This window comes from Chelmon rostratus, chromosome 16 (assembly GCF_017976325.1).
Source record: "Chelmon rostratus isolate fCheRos1 chromosome 16, fCheRos1.pri, whole genome shotgun sequence".
Lineage (NCBI taxonomy): Eukaryota > Metazoa > Chordata > Actinopteri > Chaetodontiformes > Chaetodontidae > Chelmon > Chelmon rostratus.
In genome coordinates this window covers 19,947,523-19,971,994 of record NC_055673.1, presented here as the reverse complement: position 1 = coordinate 19,971,994, position 24,472 = coordinate 19,947,523, and the positions used below count along the sequence as shown (strand labels likewise).

At 43.4% G+C, this 24,472-nt stretch overlaps 1 protein-coding gene across 2 annotated transcripts in view; it reads right to left on the bottom strand.

The window, feature by feature from the left end:
• LOC121619492 (solute carrier family 66 member 2) overlaps positions 1-17,529 on the bottom strand; it is a 29,596-nt gene extending 12,067 nt beyond the window's left edge. Inside the window, exons 1-5 of one of the 2 annotated variants that reach the window (XM_041955232.1) lie at positions 17,459-17,529; positions 16,727-16,953; positions 15,868-16,001; positions 12,405-12,455; positions 2,363-2,579 (exon numbers count right to left, since the gene is read on the bottom strand). In XM_041955232.1, coding sequence (XP_041811166.1) covers positions 2,363-2,579; positions 12,405-12,455; positions 15,868-16,001; positions 16,727-16,929 — 605 coding nt within the window. In that variant the 5' untranslated portion in view covers positions 16,930-16,953; positions 17,459-17,529. Of the gene's footprint in view, positions 1-2,362; positions 2,580-12,404; positions 12,456-15,867; positions 16,002-16,726 lie in introns of both variants that reach the window. The other variant, XM_041955233.1, reaches the window with a different exon arrangement.
• Positions 17,530-24,472: the final 6,943 nt, after the last annotated feature.

Sequence of the window (24,472 nt, the reverse complement as noted above, 5' to 3'; positions counted from 1 at the left end):
TGGCTCTTTCTAAAACATCAGTGGCAATCCTTAGGTTTTGTTGTCAGGACTTCAGAGTAAAGTGCTTCAACAGTACATACAGGAAGAATTCCATCATGGGTGTGGCATACACACCAATGCCTCGACTGTAGCTGAAACGGACCAGAATGCATTGCAGCCACAAGAAATGTTGACATTCTCCCATACTACTATCTATATTTATATATAGCCATATGTCCACCCTGACTCAAAGCATGCTTACAACCACTGTCTGGGGGTTTGTTGAAATGCATTCTGGGAAACCACAGAAACCCCAACGATATCCTGGAAAGTGGGGACCACAAAAAAGTCAGATATACACCAGACTTGTCAATGCAGCGGTACCTGAGGGTGGAAGGGTGGAATAAGCACATACTTTAGAGTGGACACTGAGGGTGGCAGAGAAAGTGTCGGTTTGGTAGGAAGAACAAAAACAAAACAAAAGCCAACAATAACAACAAATCTACAAGAAAAAAAGGCACGGGACAGAGAGGGCATGGCGAAGCCCAGTGTGGGAGCTGTCATGGCCGGTTAAGTGGACAGGCAGCCCAGCTGGAGTTCTGTTATCTGTCGGCTGCAGAAAGCCAACCAGCAGAGGGGCGTAGGGGGCGCACACACACACACACACACACACACACACACAGACTGCGCAAAAGCTTTTTATCAGGCCTGTGTGTTCTGTGGACAATGTGGACAATCTTTTAAAACATAAATTATCACGTTCATCTTTTCAATCATTTTTTTCAACATTTCTCGTCATCTTCTTTCTTTTACCCCCCACATCTATTGGTGCTGTTGTGTTTTTTGAGGGCTTGAACGTGCTATTAGGGTGTTTTAGGGCTGTTGAGCTCAAAAATCTATTGTCAAAGCCTCTAATTATAGCCTCAATGCAATCAACATTGATGAGCCAAAATGATACATTAGCAGCAGATACAGCAAGACAGAATACCTCATTAGCATACTGATTTTCAGAGAAACTTCACAGAGCCAGCTGTCATGTTAGCATAATCAATAGTCAGGAGCCCCGTCCTTGCTTCCTGTTCGACAGGTGTCAGAAATACTTAATAAGCACGTGTCAGTGTTAATGATCATATGTGAGGCGATACAATCTGGGGCCATTACTCACAAGTGCGTGCAACAGGACAACACACCCTCAGAGCTGCCTGTGATGGAAGTGGCACTCATAAATAAAACAGCGCTCATCAGGATAAAGATATTATTATTATTGGAGGATGCAACCAGCTTTGTTTTGATTGCATCCCACTGGCTAAATCATACCCAGGGCCTGAACAGATGAGAAAGAAAGAGTGAGAGCACACAACCTTTCAGCATTCAGAGTGTTTACACCAGGAGACACGTCCACCAAACGGCCCATTTGGAGGTCTGGAGACCAAAGACAGCCTGTGGCTTAATTCTGACAGCGCCAGAAATTTAGGAGCAGATTCTCAGAACACGACCGCTGCTATGACCCGCATCTATGAACCAACCAATCAGAAAGCACGAAATGGCACGGAATACACTGGGGTGGAGGTGGATGTCAATTTGTAATGTGATGTGGTTCATGCTTTTCCTTACTTTATAGATGTTTTTATAAACACTAAACATTACTATTGATGCTTTTCCTTCACTACCTCTTACCTACAAATATGAGAAACATATCATTTGCTCTTCTGCTTGGTTAGTCTCAGTCCGGCACACCTGCAGAGCACCTGCACCACACTCAGCTCCTCCATCAGCCCACATGAGTCTCATGTTTTACCTGTAAGACTTTGTTTGAATGTTTGTGATGTGAAAATGTGATCTGCACGCAGTCAGAGAGAGGAAAACTGCGTCCTGGTAATAGCTCGGTTATAAAATTACAGAGGTGCTCATTGTTGCACCGTCCTCCGTTTCCATCACTCCTCTCTGTTTCCATCACACTCACTTTTATGGCTCTAAATGGATATACGTGAGCACCTGAAACACACTGTGACAGCAGCTGTTTGCATACGCAGTAACACAGCTGGTTTAAACCTGTTTACTTGACTGTTTGACATCCTGTGACCGAGTCTAATGAGCGTGAGGGACCGGTCATCAAACCACTCTCCTCTCGACTGATACTTTGACCGGTTATTTCTGATAAACACTTGAGCAGATGATAAAAAGAAAAAAGACGTGATGAAAATATTTCAATGCCATTCTAGTGTTTTTAAAATGGAAGTAATACAGAGCATCCTGGAAGTTTAGTGTGCACCATGTGACTGCAGAATCAATGTCACTCTCACGGCCTGACCAAAGCTCTTCTTTCTGTCTCAGAGTATACGAATGAGCAGGGATGTTGGGATGCTCAGCACTGAATCCATACCTCATGCCCTCTGTGGACTTGTTCTGATAGTTGCAGTGGAGCTGCGGCGTGCCCAGCATTGCTTCTATGAAGACAGCCAGGAAGCCAAGGGTCTCCACGAACAGAGCAGAGTCCAGGAGGAGGTAGGTGATGTAGGCCGCCACCAGCGTGAAGGCCAGCACGCACTGCACGTAGTCCATGAAATGACTCCACGACCAGAAGTGGTTCCAGTCAAAGTCTACAGGTGCATAACAAAGGGAAACCACAAGTGAGTAAACAGAAATTAGCATTTTTTTAACAGCTAGCCACCCAAGAGAGAACTTTCCCAAACCAGCTGGCCAGTACTGGCACAGCAACTGAAACATGACTTGATGAGCACTGATCCTGTGAAAATAAAAGCAGCGAAGCAAAGCAGCACTAAAAAAAGTCCCTTTTCAGACACTTCACAGTAAAAGAGTTTCATTCCAAAGTGAATTTTGGGGACAAGCAAACTTGTCCTGAGTCTAGTTTGTGGTCCCTAGAGGGTGCAATATTCAATACATCCAAAAATACTGAAGTAGAGCTGTCCCAAACACAAACAACATGGCAATGATTCTGTGTTTCCTAAGGGGCAGTCCATTCATTTGGCATACAAAGCTCAGTCGTGTAATGTCGACTGTGGCTCTGTGGGGAGCTCTCTAAATGTGACATAATAACGCCTGATGATGTCAGACGTCTAATGACACAGACTTTTACCAGGCATGGAGGATCCGAATGACGCATTTGATTGCATCGATGTTTTTAATGCTTGACCAGAAAGTCAGATCTCAGCCTCTATTGCTTCACTTTTGTGTCTGTTTGTGTTTTCAGCCTGTGTTTTTGTCTCTTACGAGTGCTCAGCTTTCTGGAAGTGCAATATTGACTCGTTGGAGTCCTTCTTTAAAGTCAATTTCTGTTGAAAGTGGTAACTAAGAAAATGGAAAAGGTTAATCTTCTATGGAGCATGGATGTGCTCAATAAATTTTCTAATCTTTAGAAATGTCATAGAAATGCCATAATTTACATAAACAAGTGGAAAAATAATATACATATTATATTATTAATTCATATTAAAAAATATTTTGGACATAATAGAAAATAAGTCATGAGTCATCAGTATTAGTGTTAAATGTTTCAAAGAGTCTGTGGTTTTAGTTTCAGGTTAGTCAGCTCTGAGACACTTCTGTACTCGCTCATACTTGCATACAATCAACTTTTTCCCGCTCTCCTCCCGTCTCATTCCCATCACTGCAGGAAATAATTACCAACCAATCCTGTCCGTTCTTTTCTGAGCTGCATCTAGTTGATAAAAACAAGATAAAAAAACTCTATCATCGTGAACAAACTTCACACTCGAGCTGCAATTTTTCACACGACTCCCACAATCCCCTTCGCGTGGTCAGAAAAAAAACTATATGTCACTGCCGCAAATAGGCCGTCTGAGCTGCACGCGATTTGGACCCGTTCTCATTCAGATTCTCACCGAAACAGAAGCTACTAACTTCAGGGCCTTGAGGGAGGAGGCTCAAGAGTGAAGGTGATGAAAAGCTCTGAGGGAGGGTGACAGTCGGCCAAGGTTATCGTCTCTTCTACGCAGACGTAAAGGGCTGGGTGGGAATCTGGGCACTGATGAATGATTCTGAGCCCTGTTTTCTGCCCTAACACCTCTTGCGTGCGTTCCCTCTCCAGGGAAGTGATTAGGTAAAGAATATGATCACAACATCACTGGCTTCCTGTTACAAGTAAGTACTAATCATACTGTGATATTATACAATGCAACACATCTTGACCTCTTATTTCTTGTACACAGTCCACTTATCTTTGTGGTATGACGACAGTAAAAAAAAAAAAAAAAGCACACATGTATAGTAGCTGCTGGTTTAATGTGTGAGCAGAGGACATTAAGAGTTTATCAGGAGAATCTAATCGTGGCTGTGAGTGAAAGATGTTGCAGCACTGCTGTATCTTAAATGGGATTTCTACAAGCCCCAAATGCAATAGAGCCGATTCGTTTAATCACGTTTAAATGAGGCTCGCTTTATCTAAGAGGCACATCTAGGCCTTCTGTATAGGCTTACATGGGCCTCCAGAGAGGGGCCTACACAGAGGAGAAAGCAAAACAAAAAAGAGGGTGAAAAAAAGCATTATTTGGAATACTTTCACCACTAAATGCCATCTTAAACATAACAAAACTGCTATCGTTGATCAAATCAGAGAGTGCAAGAGTTTATGACATTTGAGTTCCTGATTGTATTAAACATTGTTTCATTAGAGGAATTAATGGTGACCGATTCTGACATTTAGATGGCATTTCTCTGCATGGCAGGCACGTATGCGTGCACGGCAACCTGGCTTTACAACACTGAGCCAATCCAATTGTTCCTTTCTCACAGACAAGTTAAACTAATCCCATAAATGTAACTGGATAAATCTCAAAGAGCAATGCAAACCAGGTCACAGCCTTCTTGCGCCGGCCCACCACACGCTCCATACACCTAAATTCACCATGGCAAAACCTTACAGTGTCGAACAACAGACGAGCAAACTGCTCTTAAAAGGCATGACAGGGCATGTGTTTCTGATCTGAGTGTAATCAACACTAAGAACGTCCTCTGAGAGCTGTCATGTGGACTGTATAGCAGTGTATTATTCTGTGGGTGTTGTGGCTGCAGATGCCTGGTGTGGCTGTGGAGCCCCGCTGGCAACGGAGCCAGAGGACTGAGAATCTGGGCCAACTAGCACCAGGCTGGCGCTGCCTGATAACAGCCAAACACAGTGGGAAGCAATCAGGGGCAATAGAGCAGCGTTCAGCACCAACGTGCCTGCGAAAGCCACGCACGGCTTCATATTTCACACAAAACTGAACGTTAAACAAAGAAATGGAAGGAGCTACGGTAAATGGCATGGGATATAAAATAGGCCTCTTTGCTGGTGATGTCATAACCTTCCTTGAACAACTGAATAAATCACTTCCTGTGCTGATGAAACATGTGGATACAAAATTAATATTCCAAAGACACAGATGCTAACACTTAACTACACTCCATCGAAAGCGTTCCGGGACAAACATGAACACACCACACCGGGGTGTAGAGCAGAAGATGCAAATCACCCCCATGGAATTTGGAAATACGACAAATCCTTCATGTTTTAGAAAATGCTATACAACACTTTGCAAAAACATTCCAGGATAAGATCTCCAGATGAGCTACATGGCGCTCCATCTGTGTGATTCTAGGGTTTGATATCTGCTCAAAATATTGCTAGCTTGCATCACAAGGAAATGGGGTTAAGTGGATCCCCCTGCCCAGGAACGATGGATAGAGATAGTAAAGGAAATCTACATAATGGAAAAACTGACACAGCGTTTCGGACTGCAAGAAGCACAGATGGAAGAAAAGTGAGAAAAACTGAAATTATTCAGGAAGCATAACACCGACAAAGACTACAGAAAGGACAACTGATTTGGGTGAAACTGTGAGAATGGATGCACTTCTACTTTTTTCCTTTGCATTATTCTTGCTTTTAGGCGTGACTGTTTATATGTTCATCTGTTGAAAACTGAACATATGATAAATAATCTGTATGGGCCCAAGTGATGATTCGACTGGGACCCAGTGTGGGGATACAACAGACACACACAGTAGTAGTTAGCAGTTACACACTGTTAGTTCTACCTGAGCAGATTGGCTAAAACGCTCAGCTCAGCTCAAGTTAGCGATATGCTAAAATGCGAAATGCAGCTGTAATATGCGGCTTTGCCTCTCCATATGGTGTTTGCTTGTTTAAACACACATCACAGTAAAGCAGAAAGCATAACTTTCTCTTTGGGATGCAGTAGAATTGAGTTTTAATTGTGTTTTACACCTCACCACAAACTTCTTGAGTTATGACTTTTATTTGTTCTAAAATTGGCCAATATTGAACACATAATACTGGGACACATTTGCACAGCATGATTTTCTTTTCCTTTCCTTTTCAGTTCTTAAACTAAAGAGATTAAGCCCGTCTTCTTCACTATTTTCCCCTTCTCTGCTGTAGAGAACGTGGGGAGTGCAGGAGGAGAGATAATGCGTGAAATGTCCTCTGTGCTGAAATTTAAGATGTTTTTTTTTTCCCATCTGGCAACTTAACTTGGTGGCCAGGGACTGAACAGAGAACAGAGCGCCTTTCTTATGAACACCTTTGGCTCTGACTAAAAAGGTTGTGCCTCCGACATGCGTTTCAATTATTTGTGCTGGCCTTGTCTCAGCCTCATCTTTTAGTAATTACACTCCTTCGCGCCAGCGCTGTAGTGTCATCATCTCTTAATCCTGCGTGCAGGCTTTGAAGATGCACACAAATCTGCTTCCAACGCTGCAGCAGAATGCAAAAACAACATCTCGTAGGCTGATCGCTTACACTGACCACGACCGGATGTTCATCGCAGTGCTGCACCTCAGCCATACACTGCCACACACCCTCACTTGCTGTGCCACTTGTGTACCCCGGGGTATTCTCCTCCCCCTCTTTAATGCCCGCGCTGTGCGGCAGCCGCGGCAGCACTGTGTGGGAACAGGCCGGGGCTGCATACAATAGATTTCCTGTGGTGGCCAAACGTCTTGTGCACAGCTCGGTTTGAAGTCCAACAGAGTTGTGGTACATGTGTAGGAAGAGACAGGACAGAGTTAGAGATTTCAGTCCCTTGTTTACCAACTGCTCCCTGCAAACTTCAGTTCGGCTCTGGAAATCTCTATGGGGGCAGTTGAAACAATGACTTGCTGTCACTCAGAAGCACCCGTGGGAGGAGCAGGGACAATATTGTGAAAGACGGTTATAACAACTTGGGAAATTGAACCTCAGACTCCAACAAGCTTCATTTCCTGAAGTTTGAGACAGGGAGCTGCCTATTAGGCTTTCTGCCCTGCCACCTAGACTGCATGCTATGTTCCTTCTATGAAAGGACTGAGGCTAAAAGTTAGGTCTCTACCTGCCCTTAGGGGGCAGAGAACTGTACCTACAGGATAAGGTGATTTATTCCAAGCTGACAAACCCGATGCAGACCCCCACAGGACCAGAAAGAGCAATGAGCCACAGCCAAACATCAGAAAGGTATTGAAATCTGTTGCGCTGCCATGTACCTCTGTAACATTGTTAGGCCAACATCTCTGTGGGATGGTACCACTCAATCATTGTGACATAATCAAGATAATCCACCTGATTCGTCTCTGAGCGAGCCACAACTAGTGCAGGGGTGAATTTTACTTCTGTGTAGTGCGGTCAGTCATTTAGATCAGGGAGGGACACGCAGGAAAAAGGTTTACTGGGAGTGATAAAAAAAAACACACTTACATCTGCATTGCACCACAAAAGTTTTGATAGAAAGCACAAAAGTTTAATGATTTGGCAAATTCCCCGGTTGCTTAGCGATTTTGGGAAAAAAAAAAAAAGAAAAAGCAATGGACTGGAAAAAAGCAACGGAACATTTCACTGAATTTTATTTTGAGCTTGGCGTCTATCATTAATGACAGAACAGAATGCCAGTTTTTAGCTGCATCCAAGACTTGTCACGGAGGAGAATCTGCAACGGGTACCGAGGCCAAGGGAGGTCTCAGATGAGTACATCATCCACATGCAAAGAGATGAGGTATTAAACAAAGTTAGCTGACTTGAAATTGCAGTGCAGTGCAGCGGTTAGCTCTCTCACCTAACAACAGCAAGGTGTGCACAAAGACGTGCAAGCTAGGTTGACTGGTGACTCTAAACAGCCTGCAGGTGTGAATGTGAGCGTGAATGGTTGTCTGTCTCCATGTGTCAGCCCTGTGACTGACTGACTGGCAGCTTGTCCAGGGTCGGCTCGGTCAGCACCTTAAAGGATGTGCAGTTATGGCAGATGGTAAAAAAAAGTTAGCTGACCTTTTGCCCTTTGCTTAAAAAATGTCTGCATGCTCCACAGGCAGAGAGTACACGAACCAACATTTGCATTAAAAAAAAAAAAAAAAAAACTTTTGTGAAATCACGTAAAGGTTCTGCATTTCCGTGCTAATTTAAAAGCAACATAATGGTTTTGCAAGGGAACACAAAAGTCCCCATTGGATCGAGAACACCTTCTCTCTGTGTCGCTCCCCAGACTTCTATCCGTCAGCTGTTTCCAGCTGAAATACCAAAAACTAATTGAGAGATTAGACTGAAAGAGTGAATGAGAATGTGGCTGTGACTGACAGAGCTGCTGCCTCTCAGGAACAAACAGGCGAGCTAGCCCCGAGTCTGAGACCGCAGCCTGAAAGTTTGCATACAGGATTTTCAATCACGGAGCAGAGCCCTGCTTGCTGACACATACTCATTTACATGCCGCTGGAGATTTAGAAAAATCCAATCAGGGCTTCCTCTTTTCAGGTCTTCAAAAATAACAGTAAAGCTTGACTCCTCGCGTTAGACGAAGGGAAACCTTTCCCGCCGTCACCAGCAGAAGTTGTTCTACAAATATTCCATCTTACTTTTTCCTTCCAAACCCTTTTACCTCCACCTGAGCGATAGCCAGCTTTTCGGATTGTGACACAGCCAAATGATCTGATCTTTTAATCTCCTTAAAGGATTGCAGCGAGCAGTCTTCCACATAAATCACACTGAGCTGCCATTACACCAGGATTTCTCCCGTCTGGAAAGTAAAACTACACGGCTGACAACAGAGGACACGCAGCCAGTTACAGTAACAGGACTGCATTTATACTTTTCTAAGTCTTACTGACCACAACAGTAGTCAGCATTCATGCAACGTGTCCTTTTCATCAGGAGCACTGACCGCTCATGCACAAACTGATGGCACAGCATCGGGAGCAATTTGGGATTCAGCATCTCGCCCAAGGACTCTTCCACATGCAGACTGCCGAGGCCAGGGATCGAACCGGCGACCTTCCGATTAGTGGTCGACCGCTCGTGAGCCACAGCTGCCCCAGTTCGTGTGATTGTGGTCGAGGCACCGCAGGCGTTCTTTGGACCTTTGCATCTTCTCAGTCACATGGCGCGATCAGCGAATTGCACATCATGTGCAAGTACAACGTCTCCACATATAACGTTCACAGCCGGTCACATCTATTAGTATGCAGCCTTGTTTGAGCGCCCTAGGAAGTTCTATTAAAAGTCAGCTACATTGTGTTTTTCTTTCTGAGTACAAATGTCCAGCTGTTTGATGGAGGTGCCTGGTGAGATAATGACGCTGTGCTGCTATGACAACACAAGAAGTACTATGATGATGAAGGCTTAGACGACATAAAGGGAACAGACCGGATAATCAGAGCAATGTACAGGTTGAGAATTTGTCCTGCTGACTTAACACTACGGTGAGTCACTGCAGAGAGCTCCGACGTGACGCTGTTCCAGCCGACAGCTGCGCACTGACACCAGTTTGGTGCTGTATGTTATACTGTTAACTCTCTATAATTTGATTTTCCATTCCCCGACACCTACCACATTTGCTCCAGGCCTGTAAGTGATGCCGCGTGTCTAACCAACCCGAAGCACTTCTTCATTTCTCCCTCCTCTACCTGGGTGTTTTCATTCTATCAATAGTACACATGCTCATGCTTGATATTTCCACTAGCAGATCAATGAGCGGGCGCAGACCAGAAAAGCTGCGATGAAAGAACATTGCTTCCTGTCAGTTGTAATGACGCTTGGCAGAGCTCACTGATCGATCATCCATTCAGGCTCGAGCCCCTGGCGCCGAAACGCCAGCTTCAACATGTGGGCAAAAACGGCTGATGCCAGGTGTCAGAGACAGACAATCAGGCTGAACCACAGACTTTTCTGCTCCTGCTTTTCTTAAAAGGAGTGAAAACATCCAATGAAAGGATACAAAACAGCACCTCAACACCAAGCCACCTAGTGTTCAATAGAGATTAAAGATTAAAGATTTTTTGATGTATTACAACACACTGAGCCAAGAATACAAGTGCCTTTTCACGTCATACAAAAATTGTTTCCTACTGCCACCTGGTGTCCATACCAGGAACAACAGCCCTTTCTTCACTAATGCTGTTCATCGAATCTTATTTTCAATTGCAATTTTGGCTTTCAGCTATAATTAAACAAGCTAAACGAGATCAAACAATTATCGTGCTCCATTCCCTTCCACGATGATGCTCTCCTTTTGTCTTGTATTAGAAATCCAGTGCACCCTTTCCTTTACAGCAGTGCGCTTTCTCCCCTCCCTAAAAGCAGGAACTCACTCACACCAGGCTGTGGCATGTTTAGTTCAGCTTAAGCGAAGGTGACAGAACGAGAGCCTTTGGTCAACAAGACAGGGAAAACCAATTTGGCTGTTAGACAGGAAGATACAGTGTCGCATGGCGCGCAGGTGTGCACAGCCAGCCCAGGTACACACACACACACACTCATACACAGTGAACTTATGCTGGGAGGTACAAATAAGTTAGAAGAGACTCTAAGCATATAACATCTTGCAGCGCATGTGTCAACATATCACACAGATACAAGCAAATAAAAGCACACTGTGATGCTGCTGTGCATATTAATCTTTGTTTTTTAGCTGAATTATATTTAAAGCTCAATAAATGCATGACATTTCTAAAGTCAATGATTAATCATGTTTAATACTTGTGATCCCAATATTGATCAAAATAATCCTGATTATGATTGTTGCCTTAATCGAGCAGCCTTACTTAGTGGGATGCCTGAATCTGAAGTGGCGCCATAGTTCAAGTTTTTACATCACGTTTCATATTTACACCTGTGCTTTCCAGCAGTGACAAAGGTCTGTGAGCAGCTGATGAACTTACATTATGACAGTTTGAACCCACAGTGAGCTGCACACTTCTGCTGCAATTCAGGTCGGTCTGCTGTTACTCCGTATTCTTCTGTCAACGCCTTCATTAAAAAGCCCAAAACCAACAAATCCATTCGTCTGTCTGAAGGTATTTTCCTATTTCCCAAACCTTTCTGCTGTGCCACTCAGCCACAAGCCCATTTGATCCAGCTGAAAATTTAAACCTCGGGTAACAAGTATGGTTTCATTTTTTAAAAAGGACATTTGTTGGGGACTACTTTCAGCCGCGGACTAACACGCACTGTGTAAAAACTGCAGCAGGACGGTGCACGTGGGACTGACTTAAAATAAACTCTAGCGTGTGTGTTCATGGTAGTGAAGGAACATGTCAGCCAGTGCACCATGGTGGCTCACTGATGTGTTTTAATGGTTTCTTCAACAAGATCAAACTATCGATGGTAAAAAGATGAGATCTGCTTGGATGCACAGCTGCACGCACGCGCACACACAAAACTGATATCAACATGTGTGTTAAGCAGACAATGTTTCTCCTGTTGAAACTGCAGCTGTAAAACCATAAACAATAAAAGGGGCATTGTGCTGAAACCAAGTGTGTAGTTCAAGAACAATTTGAGAAAAGCCGGTTAGAAGACAACATCAATTAAAAGTCATTAGAATTTGACTTTGCATAAATCAGCCATTAAAAGGATGCGTTGCATTCACATTCCAGGGGGTAGACCAAAATCAGCATGCAGCAGTTTAAGGGCCACAAACACACAGAACACATTTGGTATGAGAGCTGTTATCAATCATTTCAAACTTCCAAAATAAAAGCATGAAGAACTACAAGATGTCAGTAAGTACTTTCAACAAGTTCTGTCTACAGTAAATGACTGATGTCTAATCTATGCAAGTTCAGAATACATGGATTTTTGTCATTTCATCTAAATAATCCATGCAAAATCAAATCCACACAGCTTTTCCAATGAAAGCTGACCCTTCATTTGCAGTGAGGGTGTGAAGCGTAACATGCATGAAAGCGTCACATCCACGGTGGACGGACAGGAAATACGTTCCATGAGTGCAAACGACGGGACTACATGCGGGTGAAATGGGCTCATCGTGCTTCATCCACACGCGCGGTGGGTGGTGTTAGTCATCAGTTAGTGCAGGCTGGGCTGGAGGGGCCACGATGGGGCATCATGCATGACACACAGAGATGGAGAGGCAGATGAACTACAACTGATGTTTCATGGCAGACACGGTAAGTTCTGTACATACCCAGAAAGAGCCGCTTAGGGATTCTGATCTCCTCGTCCTTACTGTCTGTTGCTACAGACGAAAAAAAAGAAAGAAAAAAAAACAAGAAGAGGAAGGGAAAGAAAAAAAAGAGCTTGGTTTTCTTCATTTTTTTTCAGCAAAGCTAGAGGTGACCCATGATATCTCAGGTTACTGATCTTGGCCATGACTTTGTAATACTGTGTGACAGTCGGTCAGACATTTGAGGTCATCGTGAGTAATCGGAGACACCGCAAAGCTACTGAGTGTCTGATTGGCCGATAAGTTACATCACTGATTAAGGACTTTGTTCAAGTATCCTTTGTATGATGACAGCACGTTTTCTCAATCAGCTTCTAACTTTGAGTGATCTGAAAAAAGTTGGGACGCTGTGTAAAACATGAACAGAACGTGATCACTTACTAATCATTTTAGACATATACTCAATTAAAAACAGCACAAAGACAATTTATTTAATGTTTTTTTGACCTGATCAACTTTATTAATTTTTGTAAATATCTGCTTATTCTGAATTTGATGCAGCAGCACGTTTCAAACTAGTTGGGACAGGAGCAACTAAAGACTGGGAAAGTTGTGGAATAATCCAAAAACACCTGTTTGGATCATTCCACAGGTAAACAGGTTGATTGGTAACAGGTGATAGTGTCATGATTGGGTATGAAAGGAGCGTCCTGGAAAGGCTCAGTCGTTCACAAGCGAGGATGGAGCGAGCTGCACCACTTTGTTAACACATGATTGTCCAAAGAACGTTACCACGTCACACACAGTTTGTTTACATGTGACTGCATCCTGTTCTTATCTACATTTAGACAGCGTCCCAACTTTTGTAGCACACAATTTTCTGCTTGGTTGAAGAGTTTTGGATATCTCAGATGAGAGATTTCTGTATTCGTGGTTTCGCCTGCACTCTTGGTTTGAAGTGGGCGGGGCTCAGTTGATGTCATGCATTTCTATCCACCAATCAAGGGCTAATCGCTTCTAATCACAATCACTAAGGCTGTTTCCTGTTGATGGTCAGGTCACTGTCAGCTGATCAAAGCACACCCACACAGTCCCGACAAGGCAGATTAGCTTCAGTTTCTGAGTGGTAGCTTCTTAATAATACAGAAGGAGCTTATTCTTTAAACTTTAACTCTGACGGTGCTTAGTGTATCATAAATATTAATGGTATTGCAAAAAAATAGACAAGTAGAAACCAAGTTTTCAGGCAATAGTTTGACATTCTGGGAATTTGTTTTTGTCTTGAGATTTTGTCTGGATGAAACAAACGACATATGTGATAATGAGCGAGGCTGAGAGGTGCTGGTGGGCAGCTTTTGTTACCCTCTGACAAGGACAGGCTGCCATTTTGCCACTGTTTTCAAGCTTTATGCTATGATAAGATAACCAGCCGCTAGCTGTATATTTGCAAATAGATATGAGTGATAACGCAGTGATAAGCACATTCCTCAAAATGTCAATCTATTCCTTTAAGTTCAGCCTTGACAGAAGTTTTTTTATGCTACCATAAATAGTTTGTACAAAATGGATACAACAACTTATAAAGAAAGACCCACCATGGCATATATTAAAACCAACACTCTTGTTAAGTTGGTTTAAGAATTTATGTTTCAGTGCTGGATGGTTCCTGAATCACTGGATGTCAAGATGGATCCAGGCTTTCCTCTTTGAAAGGAGACTACAGTTTCAGTGCTTTCTCTACTGGCCTTCAGAGTTTTCCCTCAGTTAGTCTGTATCATCTCATGTGATGCTGGGCCTGAGGACATTAGCAGTCATTATTGAAGCGTCCTCCCGCCCCCTCTCTTCAGACCGCCACAGGGATGGGAGGCAGGGCTGAGCAGTCTTGGAGCAGGAGCACACAGTATGCCTGGACGGCAAACTCCAGCATCATACAACTCGTGACATATGAAAGCACAGAGGGCCATTCCTTTTCTGTTCATGTACAAAAAGATGCACATAAAACAACAGGATCCAATGCGTCAGCATGTAGGGCGGCGAGTGACTTCCCAGGACATGAGTAAGGACAGAGGGTGTCGTATGTCGTACAGACCGTGAGGCCCCTTGACGCAAATTGTGATTTGTGATTCTGGCCTTTATAAATAAATTTGGCTTGACTTGACTAGGGCGGTTATGAAAGGCACGCTCTGTTTCCAGGAACAGGGGCGTCTCAGTTTCTGTTGACTTTATTGCAAATGGAGGCTTTGTACTGTGGACATTTAAAATTATTTCTCAATATCTCAGCTGCTTCTTAAGGGCGCATAACAATCACATAGATGTGGCTCAATTATTTATATTTGTAATTAAGTATTAGTATTAACAAAATTGTAAAAAAAACAACATTTTAATCTATATTTTCCCCACTAAACTACCTCTACTATTTAAAGATATTTGATCATCAATATTAATATTGGACTAATACATCAGGCATCTATGAACTCTTTGAAGCAGCCACATGTGTCTACTCATTGAAATGGTAAAAGTAAGAATAGAGCTGTATAGTTCGCAGCTTCCTTCATAATGCTGACATTCGAATTGTAAATCAACATTCAACAGATCACAAGACGGTGTTGTTTCTGCTGTCCTCCATTGGAAACACAGCAGAGCGGAGCAGCTCCAGTATGTGTTCTGTGGCACAGCAGCCTTCAGTGCTGATGGGCTGTAACTCGTGACTCACACATGAGAGCTCTAAATACATACGTACGCGTGTACTTACATGTATTTATGTTAGCAAAACTGACGAGTTCTAATCATTAAAGAAAATTGGTTTAATTAAAGAAAAAACATTCAATCTGTTAAATAAATTATGGATTTTTTTTTTTTGAGGGGGGGTGAGATGTCATAAAACATGATGACAGACATTTGAAGCTTCATTCAAAAAATCTCAAAAGCAGCTTTGAATGGAAGAAAAAAAAGACATTTGGTACAGCCCTAGTAAGAAAACTGTGTCATTTACAAGTACTGAGGTGCCAGTGTTTTTCCTTCAGAATCATCCATTAACAAACATCATGTCACTGGCACAAATCATTAGTTCAGGAGCCAAGTTCACTTCTGATCATAGTTTGCAACACTTGTGCAAGTGTGGAAGCAGGTTTTCCTGGATTATTCAAACATTAACAACTTGAAGAGAGTCACTCACTGGGAGATAAGGGGCCCACCACGCTCACACACTCGCATGCACACTCATTCACACACACGCTCGACACGTGCACCTGCCTACACACATTCACTCCCGCTTGCACTCAGGATATTTATATACTCTCACACACAATCACATCTCTATCACACATTCTCTCACCATTCACTCCCACACACCCTCGCTCGCTCAGGCACATTACATTGAAGCTGCACTTCAAAACGCACACACACACACACACACACACACACAAAGTTAATGTAAGTGAGCTTTATCTGCATTGTAAAGAGGCCCCCGCAGAGGGTTTCTGACCTATGAAGGAGCGTCTTTTGGTGTTGAGTTCAGTGGCCATGCGGACGCTGGTGCACAGGTTCAGCATGATGAGCATGGTGGCGATCATGATGATGCTCTGCCACAGCAGCAGGGTCTCGAAGTAGCGGCCAAATCTGACGGAGAAAAACAGGAGAAGGTGTGAACTTACTACGTAACATGTAGCAGGCATGAAATTGAGCCAGAGCTTTGGCACCAGGAACAGCACACATGCTTGCTTTTTGAGTTCTCTTACAGTACTTGTGCTGCGGCAAAGAAAGCCTTGATTAAATAATGGTACTTAGCTGTAGCAGCTTGTCAGTGTGTCTACCCCTGAAAAAAATGATCCAAGTACAGTCCCAGTGTGCTTTTTCTTTCGCTCAAATACCCACCAAGTACCTGTCACATTAGATTAGTTGCACAAACAGCAGTTGGATGAAAACTGGTCAGTGTGGTGTCTTAAAAATAGCTGTCGTGGAATGCAGTTTGGTGGGTAAAAAAACACACTTTAGCGACAGTTTATCTCCAGCCCTGTGTTTGCCAGGCCTCGTGCCATTGCATATTTGGTTAACAGTCCAGTTTAACTTTAAAATCAATTTAAGACCTTTTAGGTCCACCAATTCAGCAGGTGGCAGCAACAAACAAAAATATAATTTAAAGCTAATACGCAACAAAAGCTCCTAAAATTATGTCTAAGCCGATTTTTAGAGAATATCCTTGATTCTTGAAACATCTTAACACTTGTTCAATAAGGTATACATATATATATCGGCTAATAAGCAAAGGAGTATTAAATGAACGGATTTTTGACTGGATATTTGTCAACAAAACAGTGGTAACAGGCAGAGCATGATTAACTTACCTAAAGAGTATCCGTAGGATATTCGCCACCAGGAGGACCAGGCACACATAGGTGGAGAACCCCTCTGCATTCTGGGTCCGGCGGATGTCTCTGTACTGGGGGATGTAGGGCACCACCCCACCAAACACCATAGCACCGGCAGCGACCCACGACACCAGGCTGTTAAACACGGTCACGATCTGGTCAAACACCTCATCTTCCATGTTCAGCCGCTCGCCAGTCAACACCTGGGCAAGAAGTTGTGAAGTGATGTCAGCTAGCAGCCACCGGGTCAGTGCAGACTATAACAGGACGTTTCTCCTCCGTGGATTCCTTGCAAGTCGGACAGTGTGGATAGAGTAACATCCGTGTTTTTCGTGCATAGTCCGGACAACACAAAGAAGCAGCTACTGCCACGCCATCACAAGCCAGAAACGGCGATTCGAGGCTAACGTTACAGGAACAGCTGAGAACAACCGTCCAAACAGCGAGAACATCGATATGTTAGTTACTGTACCGGCAGAACAACAGCCTTTAACAAAGGAAGGTGGTGTTTGCAGTGGAGGAGACGTTAGCTACTAATCTGCTCCATACGTCTCATTTCTCTGATACTCCACTTCTGTTGATGCTAGCTGGCGTTGTTTCGAGGCTGCACTAGACTCAGAAGAAGAAACTCCCAACGTTCCTGAAACACTATAAATGCCCTCGAAATTCACTTTAAACAAAACAGCATTTTTTGTACAGACTCCTTACATTACAGTAGTTTCTTCAGTAACTGGCAGATATTCGGTGTATAGCTGGTCTATGGGCTAGCCCACACTTCCTGAAACGTCACACGTCACGTGTTACGACGAAGCTTTTTCGACTCAAGATAGTTCACACGCTCCCTAAAACCATCGTGAGTGGGCGACAGGGCTGGTTGCAGTTGTGTCAGCAGTTGAGAAGAGTGTGAATATCCATGGTTATTTCTTTAGCTTTGTCTTGAAAATAATAATATCATACATCACCGAATATATGCTTAAATATTGTCAGCTGGCTCTTGGTTTCATTTGCGCAATAGACCCCTGTAATCCAAAACGTTCAATCATTTCACTGAAACTGTATCACTCATGGTATTTTAGAGTTTGTCATTTCCATTTGCTGGTTATATTAGTTAGCTGTACTGCTAACATTAGCAGTCCTATTAGCTGATTCAGTCCCTGGGTGCCAGGAGCCAAACCACCTCTGTACTATATTCCATCAGTCTCTGAGGCTGTGCTTGGTAAATTAGCCCAGCCTTCACTTGAAGCTCCCAGTCTAGGCAGAGTCACTCGTCAGGATCACTAACACTACCCTAATCCTTCCAAACAGTCCTCCAACAGTAAAGTAACTGTCTGTCTGAGGGCCCCTGACCCTCAAGCGGCTCAATCATTTTCCATGAGGCCCCTGTTCTGAGGTAATCCAGCCCTGCTGCAGACATTAAATATTATACCGACGAGTAACGTCCATTACAGAAGAGGCCAAACAGAAACAGAATAATCTCACTCTGCCTGGTCTTTGCTCTGACAGTAGAGCTACATCTTAAATATTTTATGTAACCTGGTTTATTTTAGTTGTCTTATTGCTGCAAATTACACAGAGTGCTGCAGTTCACATTTACAGGCCTTTCTAATTATGTTACACAGTAAAAATTGAACATATTCAGCAGGAGTGAAAACAGACTGTCACTGACACAAAATCCAGATTATAAAGATTTATAAAGGCTTAATGACCGTTATGTAACCCTCCTGATAGACAACCTCTCATCTCTCATCTGTCACTATTATCCAGGATAATCTCTTATATAAAAACCAGAGCTTCAGTTTGGGGGCAGGGAGATTTTCCTTCTCATCTCATCACACAGTGACCTGTCTGACAGGACAAACCAGTTCACAAAGAGTTAATAAAAACGCTCTGCCCATACGCAAACATGCATTCATGTCACCACTGATGTCAAAGTCAAGCTAGTCAAAGGAAGTCAGCAAGAGACCGGATATATAATAAAATTTATCTTCATAATAAAAGTGTAAAAACAGGGCACAAGCGGGAATGTTGCAGAAGACGAATCAAAAAGGTACAGTTTTATATAGTTATTGCGTTATTGCAGACACATCTTCCAGCTAAGATTAGATTAAATTGATTACGTTTGATCATCACCAAAACGTGCAAGTAACAACAGACACATGTAGAAATGTTCAATCTTAACATCAAAACTGTGTTTTATGGCTATTACTTCAGCACAGAATACTTTTCCACACATTACTTTGCACTCTCTTTAAGACGTCACTGAGGTAGAAATAATGCAGCAGCGCTTTCAAGTGACCTTTATTTTGAAGTGATGAACACTCCTCGAGCGGAAGTCGCATTGTTTTCACTCTGACGACTCAACTTGCCGCAAAGTTATGGGAGTCACAGCTAACATTTTAGAGGGGAGGCTAAGTTGGGATTCGTGTCTTAGCTGCTACATCCCTGTGTGACCAAATAAGCCACCGTGGTCCGACACTTAGAGAGCCGTGTGTTGGTGGAGAGACGATGTCAAAAACAGACAGCAAAGCGGCCACAGACATGACGGAAGCGGCAAGTTTGTCTGCTGTGTCTTGTGTTCTGTTCTGTCCTGTAAAATACTTTTTTCACTCGTCTTGTTCTCTGTTTAGATGGAGAAAACGATGCAGCGGCTTCAAGGGAGATTCCAGGCTGTGTCTGAACAGCTGGAGTCCAAAAATATCCTTTTTCTGTAAGCTGTTCCGACACCAACCATCTCCACCCAGACTGCAGCTGGTAGCTCCTGTTGGAGGCGTTTCAGGCTCAGTGTGCAGTCTGTGGTCTCGACCGGAAGGCGTGGCGTCAGCTGATCCTCACCTGAGAGCACCTGCGGATCAAAGCCGCGTCCTGCCCTGTCAAACACACACCTGTGGTAACACGCATATGGTATAACGCAGTTTAACGAGGGCCACATTTAAACTACTGAAACCAATCAAGAGGCACAGTTCCTTGTCTTTTATTGAGGATGGCATCTTTTGTTGTGCTATAATACACTTTGCTGCTTGTTGATATCATGAAAATCTAGTTGTTTTGTGTCATTGGTGCCTGATTGTAAGCGGACAGCATGTGCAGCTCCTGGCAGATCTTTCCTTCACTCTCGCACTAGATGAGATGGGAACCCGCATTGATGACCTTGAGAAGAACGTGGCTGAGCTCATGACGCAGGCCGGCATGGAGGAGCAGGCCATTTCAAAGTGACAGCAGGCCCGCAGCACACCCGTCGGACGAGCCCTCGCCATGTGACGCCCAGAAACGGAGGGTCCTCGCTGCTTTGCCAGCCGTGATGTCACATCTGTAAACTTCCACACATTCATCAGATATCTCGAAATGGGACTTCTGAGTTGATATCACTGTAAAGTTCAGCCTTGGAATACCGTGTCAACAAATAATTTATTTTTGTAGTAACATTTTTTTTTCCAAAGCTTGTCCAATCAGATTACAGCTGACCAAGGTTCTTTGCATTCAGTGTTTTCTAACCAAAAACAATCATCTTTGTACCCTCGAGGTGTAACAACCACACTGAATGCATTTTCTACCTCATGCAGCCTTTTTTTAATGTCCTGAAACTGGCACTGTGCACACGTCGTGGTCTTCTCCTCCTCTTCTACTGACACATTTCCACCTTTTACTGCCCCAACCTGTCATGTATATGTGCACAGGGTCACGTTGTGCATTGGTGCTCTACAGTGCCTCTAGTGGTCAGACAGTCAACGGGCTCCTCTGAAACATGGAGGAAGGCCACCCAAGACCAAGTATGGTGTGGTCATGTGACCAGGCAGTCAGGCTGCTGACAGCCGAGCTACACTGTCACTAGAGCTGCTGCACTCTGAAGCCAAAACGCATGTTTTAACAATCTCCAATGTTGTCATCATAGCCATATCTGGTTTTGTGTCATTTGCACCACAGTAGTCTAATAGCAGTGTTCTCCTCAGTGGTAGCACCTTGATAATTTGCATGGTGGAAGTGATGCTTTTACCAATAGGTGGCGTCCTGCTGACGAGGACGTATCAGGATATCTGGGAGGATTTACTATTTATCACATCTATGCAATTTCCAAACATATTACGGGATGTAACGAGCAGCTGTATGTCACAGTCTTTCTTTGCCCTCTTCCCTGTGTAACCACTGTTTAGTGCACGTGGTGCACACTCAGATTAGCCCTCAGATCAACTCAAGTTAGTAAAAACTGTAGTGTATGACTGTTAATCACTGTGCACCAAACTTAACATGCAACAGCCAAATAAAGATGTTTTTAAACTATTTCAATGATCACTTCATGAACTATGGACCCTGTGTTTATAAAAAGCATGGATAGTTATCCTGATCACGTCTTAATTGTTATTTGCACATCACATGGTGACAAAGTTGTGTCTTGTCCACAATGCAAGTGTTACATATTACCCTGGTGTGCCAGTCTACACCTGCTGTGTGTTTCCTGGTCTAATTTAATGGTTAAATGCAGTTATTACAGCATGTGTTGCCTGCGTGGCAAAGTCATTGAGAAAAGATTGACAGGAAAACTAGAAATTACATCATAAGTAAAGTCAGTGGGATGACAAAAACATTCTCAAGACAGGGTCCAACTTACGCGATGTTTCCGAAGCTTTCAAGTAGAACTAAAACAATTAGACAATTTGTTGATTGTCAGAAAATGAATCAGCAGCCATTCTGATAATCAATCAATAGGTGAAGTGTGAAGTAATTCCTTTTCGATGTTGAGGATTAGCTGATTTTATTTATTTATTTTGATGTCTTTTGGTTTTGGACTGATGGTAGAAGAAAACAAGCAATTTCATCAGATGAACCGATAATTAAAATAGTTGTTAGTTGCAAAATATAGATTTAAAATGTGCACAGCTCTACTTCATCCTTTCACACATCTCACTTTATCTGTCTGGATTCATCCTCCTCTCAGCTCAAACCCCCTGTCTCATTGTCTCTCTCTTTACACTCTCCCAGTACTCACACACCTTTTGCCTCCATTCTTCTCCTGCCATTAAATAATCTGCTGGACATTACTGACCCAGCCTGATGGCAAACAGTGCACTGTGCAGAGAGGCTTATGTTTGTGTGTGCACGGGCAATAATTGTTAGTTGCAGCTCTACTTTCCACAATGCAAATTTGGGCCAAATTACTACCCTCATTTTTCTGTTGATTGATCGCTCAAATCACAAAGACACCTGAACTGAAAGCATATCAGAGTATATTTAACAGCTTTAGTGAAGAGAACATTTCTCTATTCATGTGTGTAATCCTCAGAGATAAATGATTATGTAAATGCCTGTTTAATGAAACGCATCATTTATCATCATAGGAAAGCCCAACTTTCCTTTTCTCTTGCTCCACCTCTCAGAAAGGTCAAAGGTCAGCACCCCTGGAGAGAACTGGGGTTCAGTGTCTTGCTCGAGGACACTTAAACAGGATTGAAAATCTGCTGCCAATAGTAGAAAGCGCACAAAAGAGACACTGGGACCTTCTGGTGGTCGCAGTGCAGCTGATGTGAGGCTGTACCTCCCTCTAGTGGTCACATGTGCTCACTACAGTGAGTTTACGTCGCTGACCATGGTCCTGAAGTTTCTCTGCCCATTGCCTGTATGTTTGTGACTAATAATTTATTAAACAGTAGTTTATAGTAGTTTATTTAACTGAATGTAATATCCATAACAACAATAACAATACTAATATTACAGCATATGGCCAAAAGTTTTTGGACTGGTTGTGTACTTGTGTGTACTTGCTGCTTTTTAATTGTTTGGGGTGACGCACCTTAGTTTCAGTGAAAGGAAGTCTTAAAGCTACTATATTATTCTATAATTATTATTATATTATTCTAGAAAATAGTGTACTTTGTGGTGACAGTTTGGGGAACTGGACCACTAACTGTGAACCAGACCTTATCACCCAACCCGACATCAGTGATGGATCTCTCTAATGCTCTGGTGCATGAATGGAGCAAATCTCTGCAGGTCCAACATCTGGAGGAAAAGTCGGAAACCAGAAGAGTGGAGGCGGTTATAGCAGCACACTAATACCCACGGTTTTGGAATGAGATATTCAACATTCACACGTTACAGAAGTTTTGGTGTCCACATACTTTCGGCCATACAATCAATGATTGTGAGGTCATCGTGGTTGTTGATGCACTTGCAGTGTTTGTGCTGTAGATGGCAGTATGTGTCAATGTTGCCACTGCTGCTCTCCTCACATTTTAAAACAACAAACAGCCACCAGATCATCTGCAAGACCATCAGAAACATGACATATGAATAAAACTAGCATTGTTATACGTGTCTTGAAGAGGACTCAGTCCATATAAGCCTGGTGAACATGTGAACATGCATGCCCTGTGAATGCACGTGCCCGTGCGTGGAAAGTGGTGCTTACATGTGTGCATGTGTGAGTGTACTTCAGCATCTGACTTGTCTCGCTGTCATGCTCGGCGAAGCCAAAGAGCAAGAACGCTGCTGACCGTGTTGCTATGGCAACCTGTGTTGAAGCACACACTTGTCAGCGTATTTGTGTGTGTGTGTGTGTGTATTTGTGTGTTTACCCATGGCTATGTGTACTCGAGAGTCAGCCAAGACTGGGGAGAGAGGAGAAGGGGAAAAAAAAGTGTCAAGCTGGTGTTTTCTGTTCCTTGAACAGTGTGAGTGTGAGCAACGGAGACACTTTCAGCATTGCGCAACGCTGCTCAAGCAGTTGGGGCGGTAAATGGAGATCACACACTCTTCTCCCCGCGGTGGAGTGCTGAGTGGGTGTGTAGAGAGCGGTGGCCGGCAGAGAGGGGAGGCTGAGAGGTTCAGCCCTGTGGCCCACGCCGGGTGCTCTCCACTGGGAGGGAGGGAGGGAGGGAGGGAGGCTCTAATGGCTGTCTGCATGGTTAGCACTCTGCACTGGATAGGGGGAAGCACTTCAGAGAGTATGTATGAGTTTGTGTGTGTGTGTGTGTGTGTGATTGCATGTGGGTGTGTACACTTGTCCGCCCTATTTCTCCCTCTTCCTAATGCTACTTTTGCACACTTCACTTACGAGGTGAAACACAAAGTAAATGTCAATAGTCTAAAGTGGCTTCCTCTCTTCTCTTATTATCCACGGATCCTTGCACCATCTATGTATCTATCTATCTATCTATCTATCTATCTATCTATCTATCTATCTATCTATCTATCTATCTATCTATCTATCTATCTATCTATCTATCTATCTCCTTGTCATTTTGTGTCAAGATGCCAAGAGGAATCTAAGTAGCTTTGAAAGATGATTGCTGGCTAGTGTATCAATTTGAGAAAGACATCAGTAAATATAGCTGGAAATTGGGGTGGATAGTGGAGCATTACCGCGGTATGTAAGGAAAAACGCAAGAGCAACTGTTCCTCAGGCGAGTGAGAATGTCAATGCATCTATCGGGCTGATATTAAAAGTTGTCAGCTATGTGTCAGCTCTGTCAGGGACGACCTGAGTAAAATATAGATACGAAATGTGTGTTGTTTAAAGACATGTACTAACTCAGCTCCTACTTATCCTTTCACATGTCTCACCTTGCCTGTCTGGATTCATCCTCCTCTCAGCTCAAACCCCCGTCACATTTTCTCTCTCTTTACGCTCTTTGCTCCCAGTACTCACACTCCGTTTTGCCTCCGTTCTTCTCCTGCCATTAAATAATCTGCTGGACGTTACTGACCCAGCCTGATGGCAAAGAGTGCACT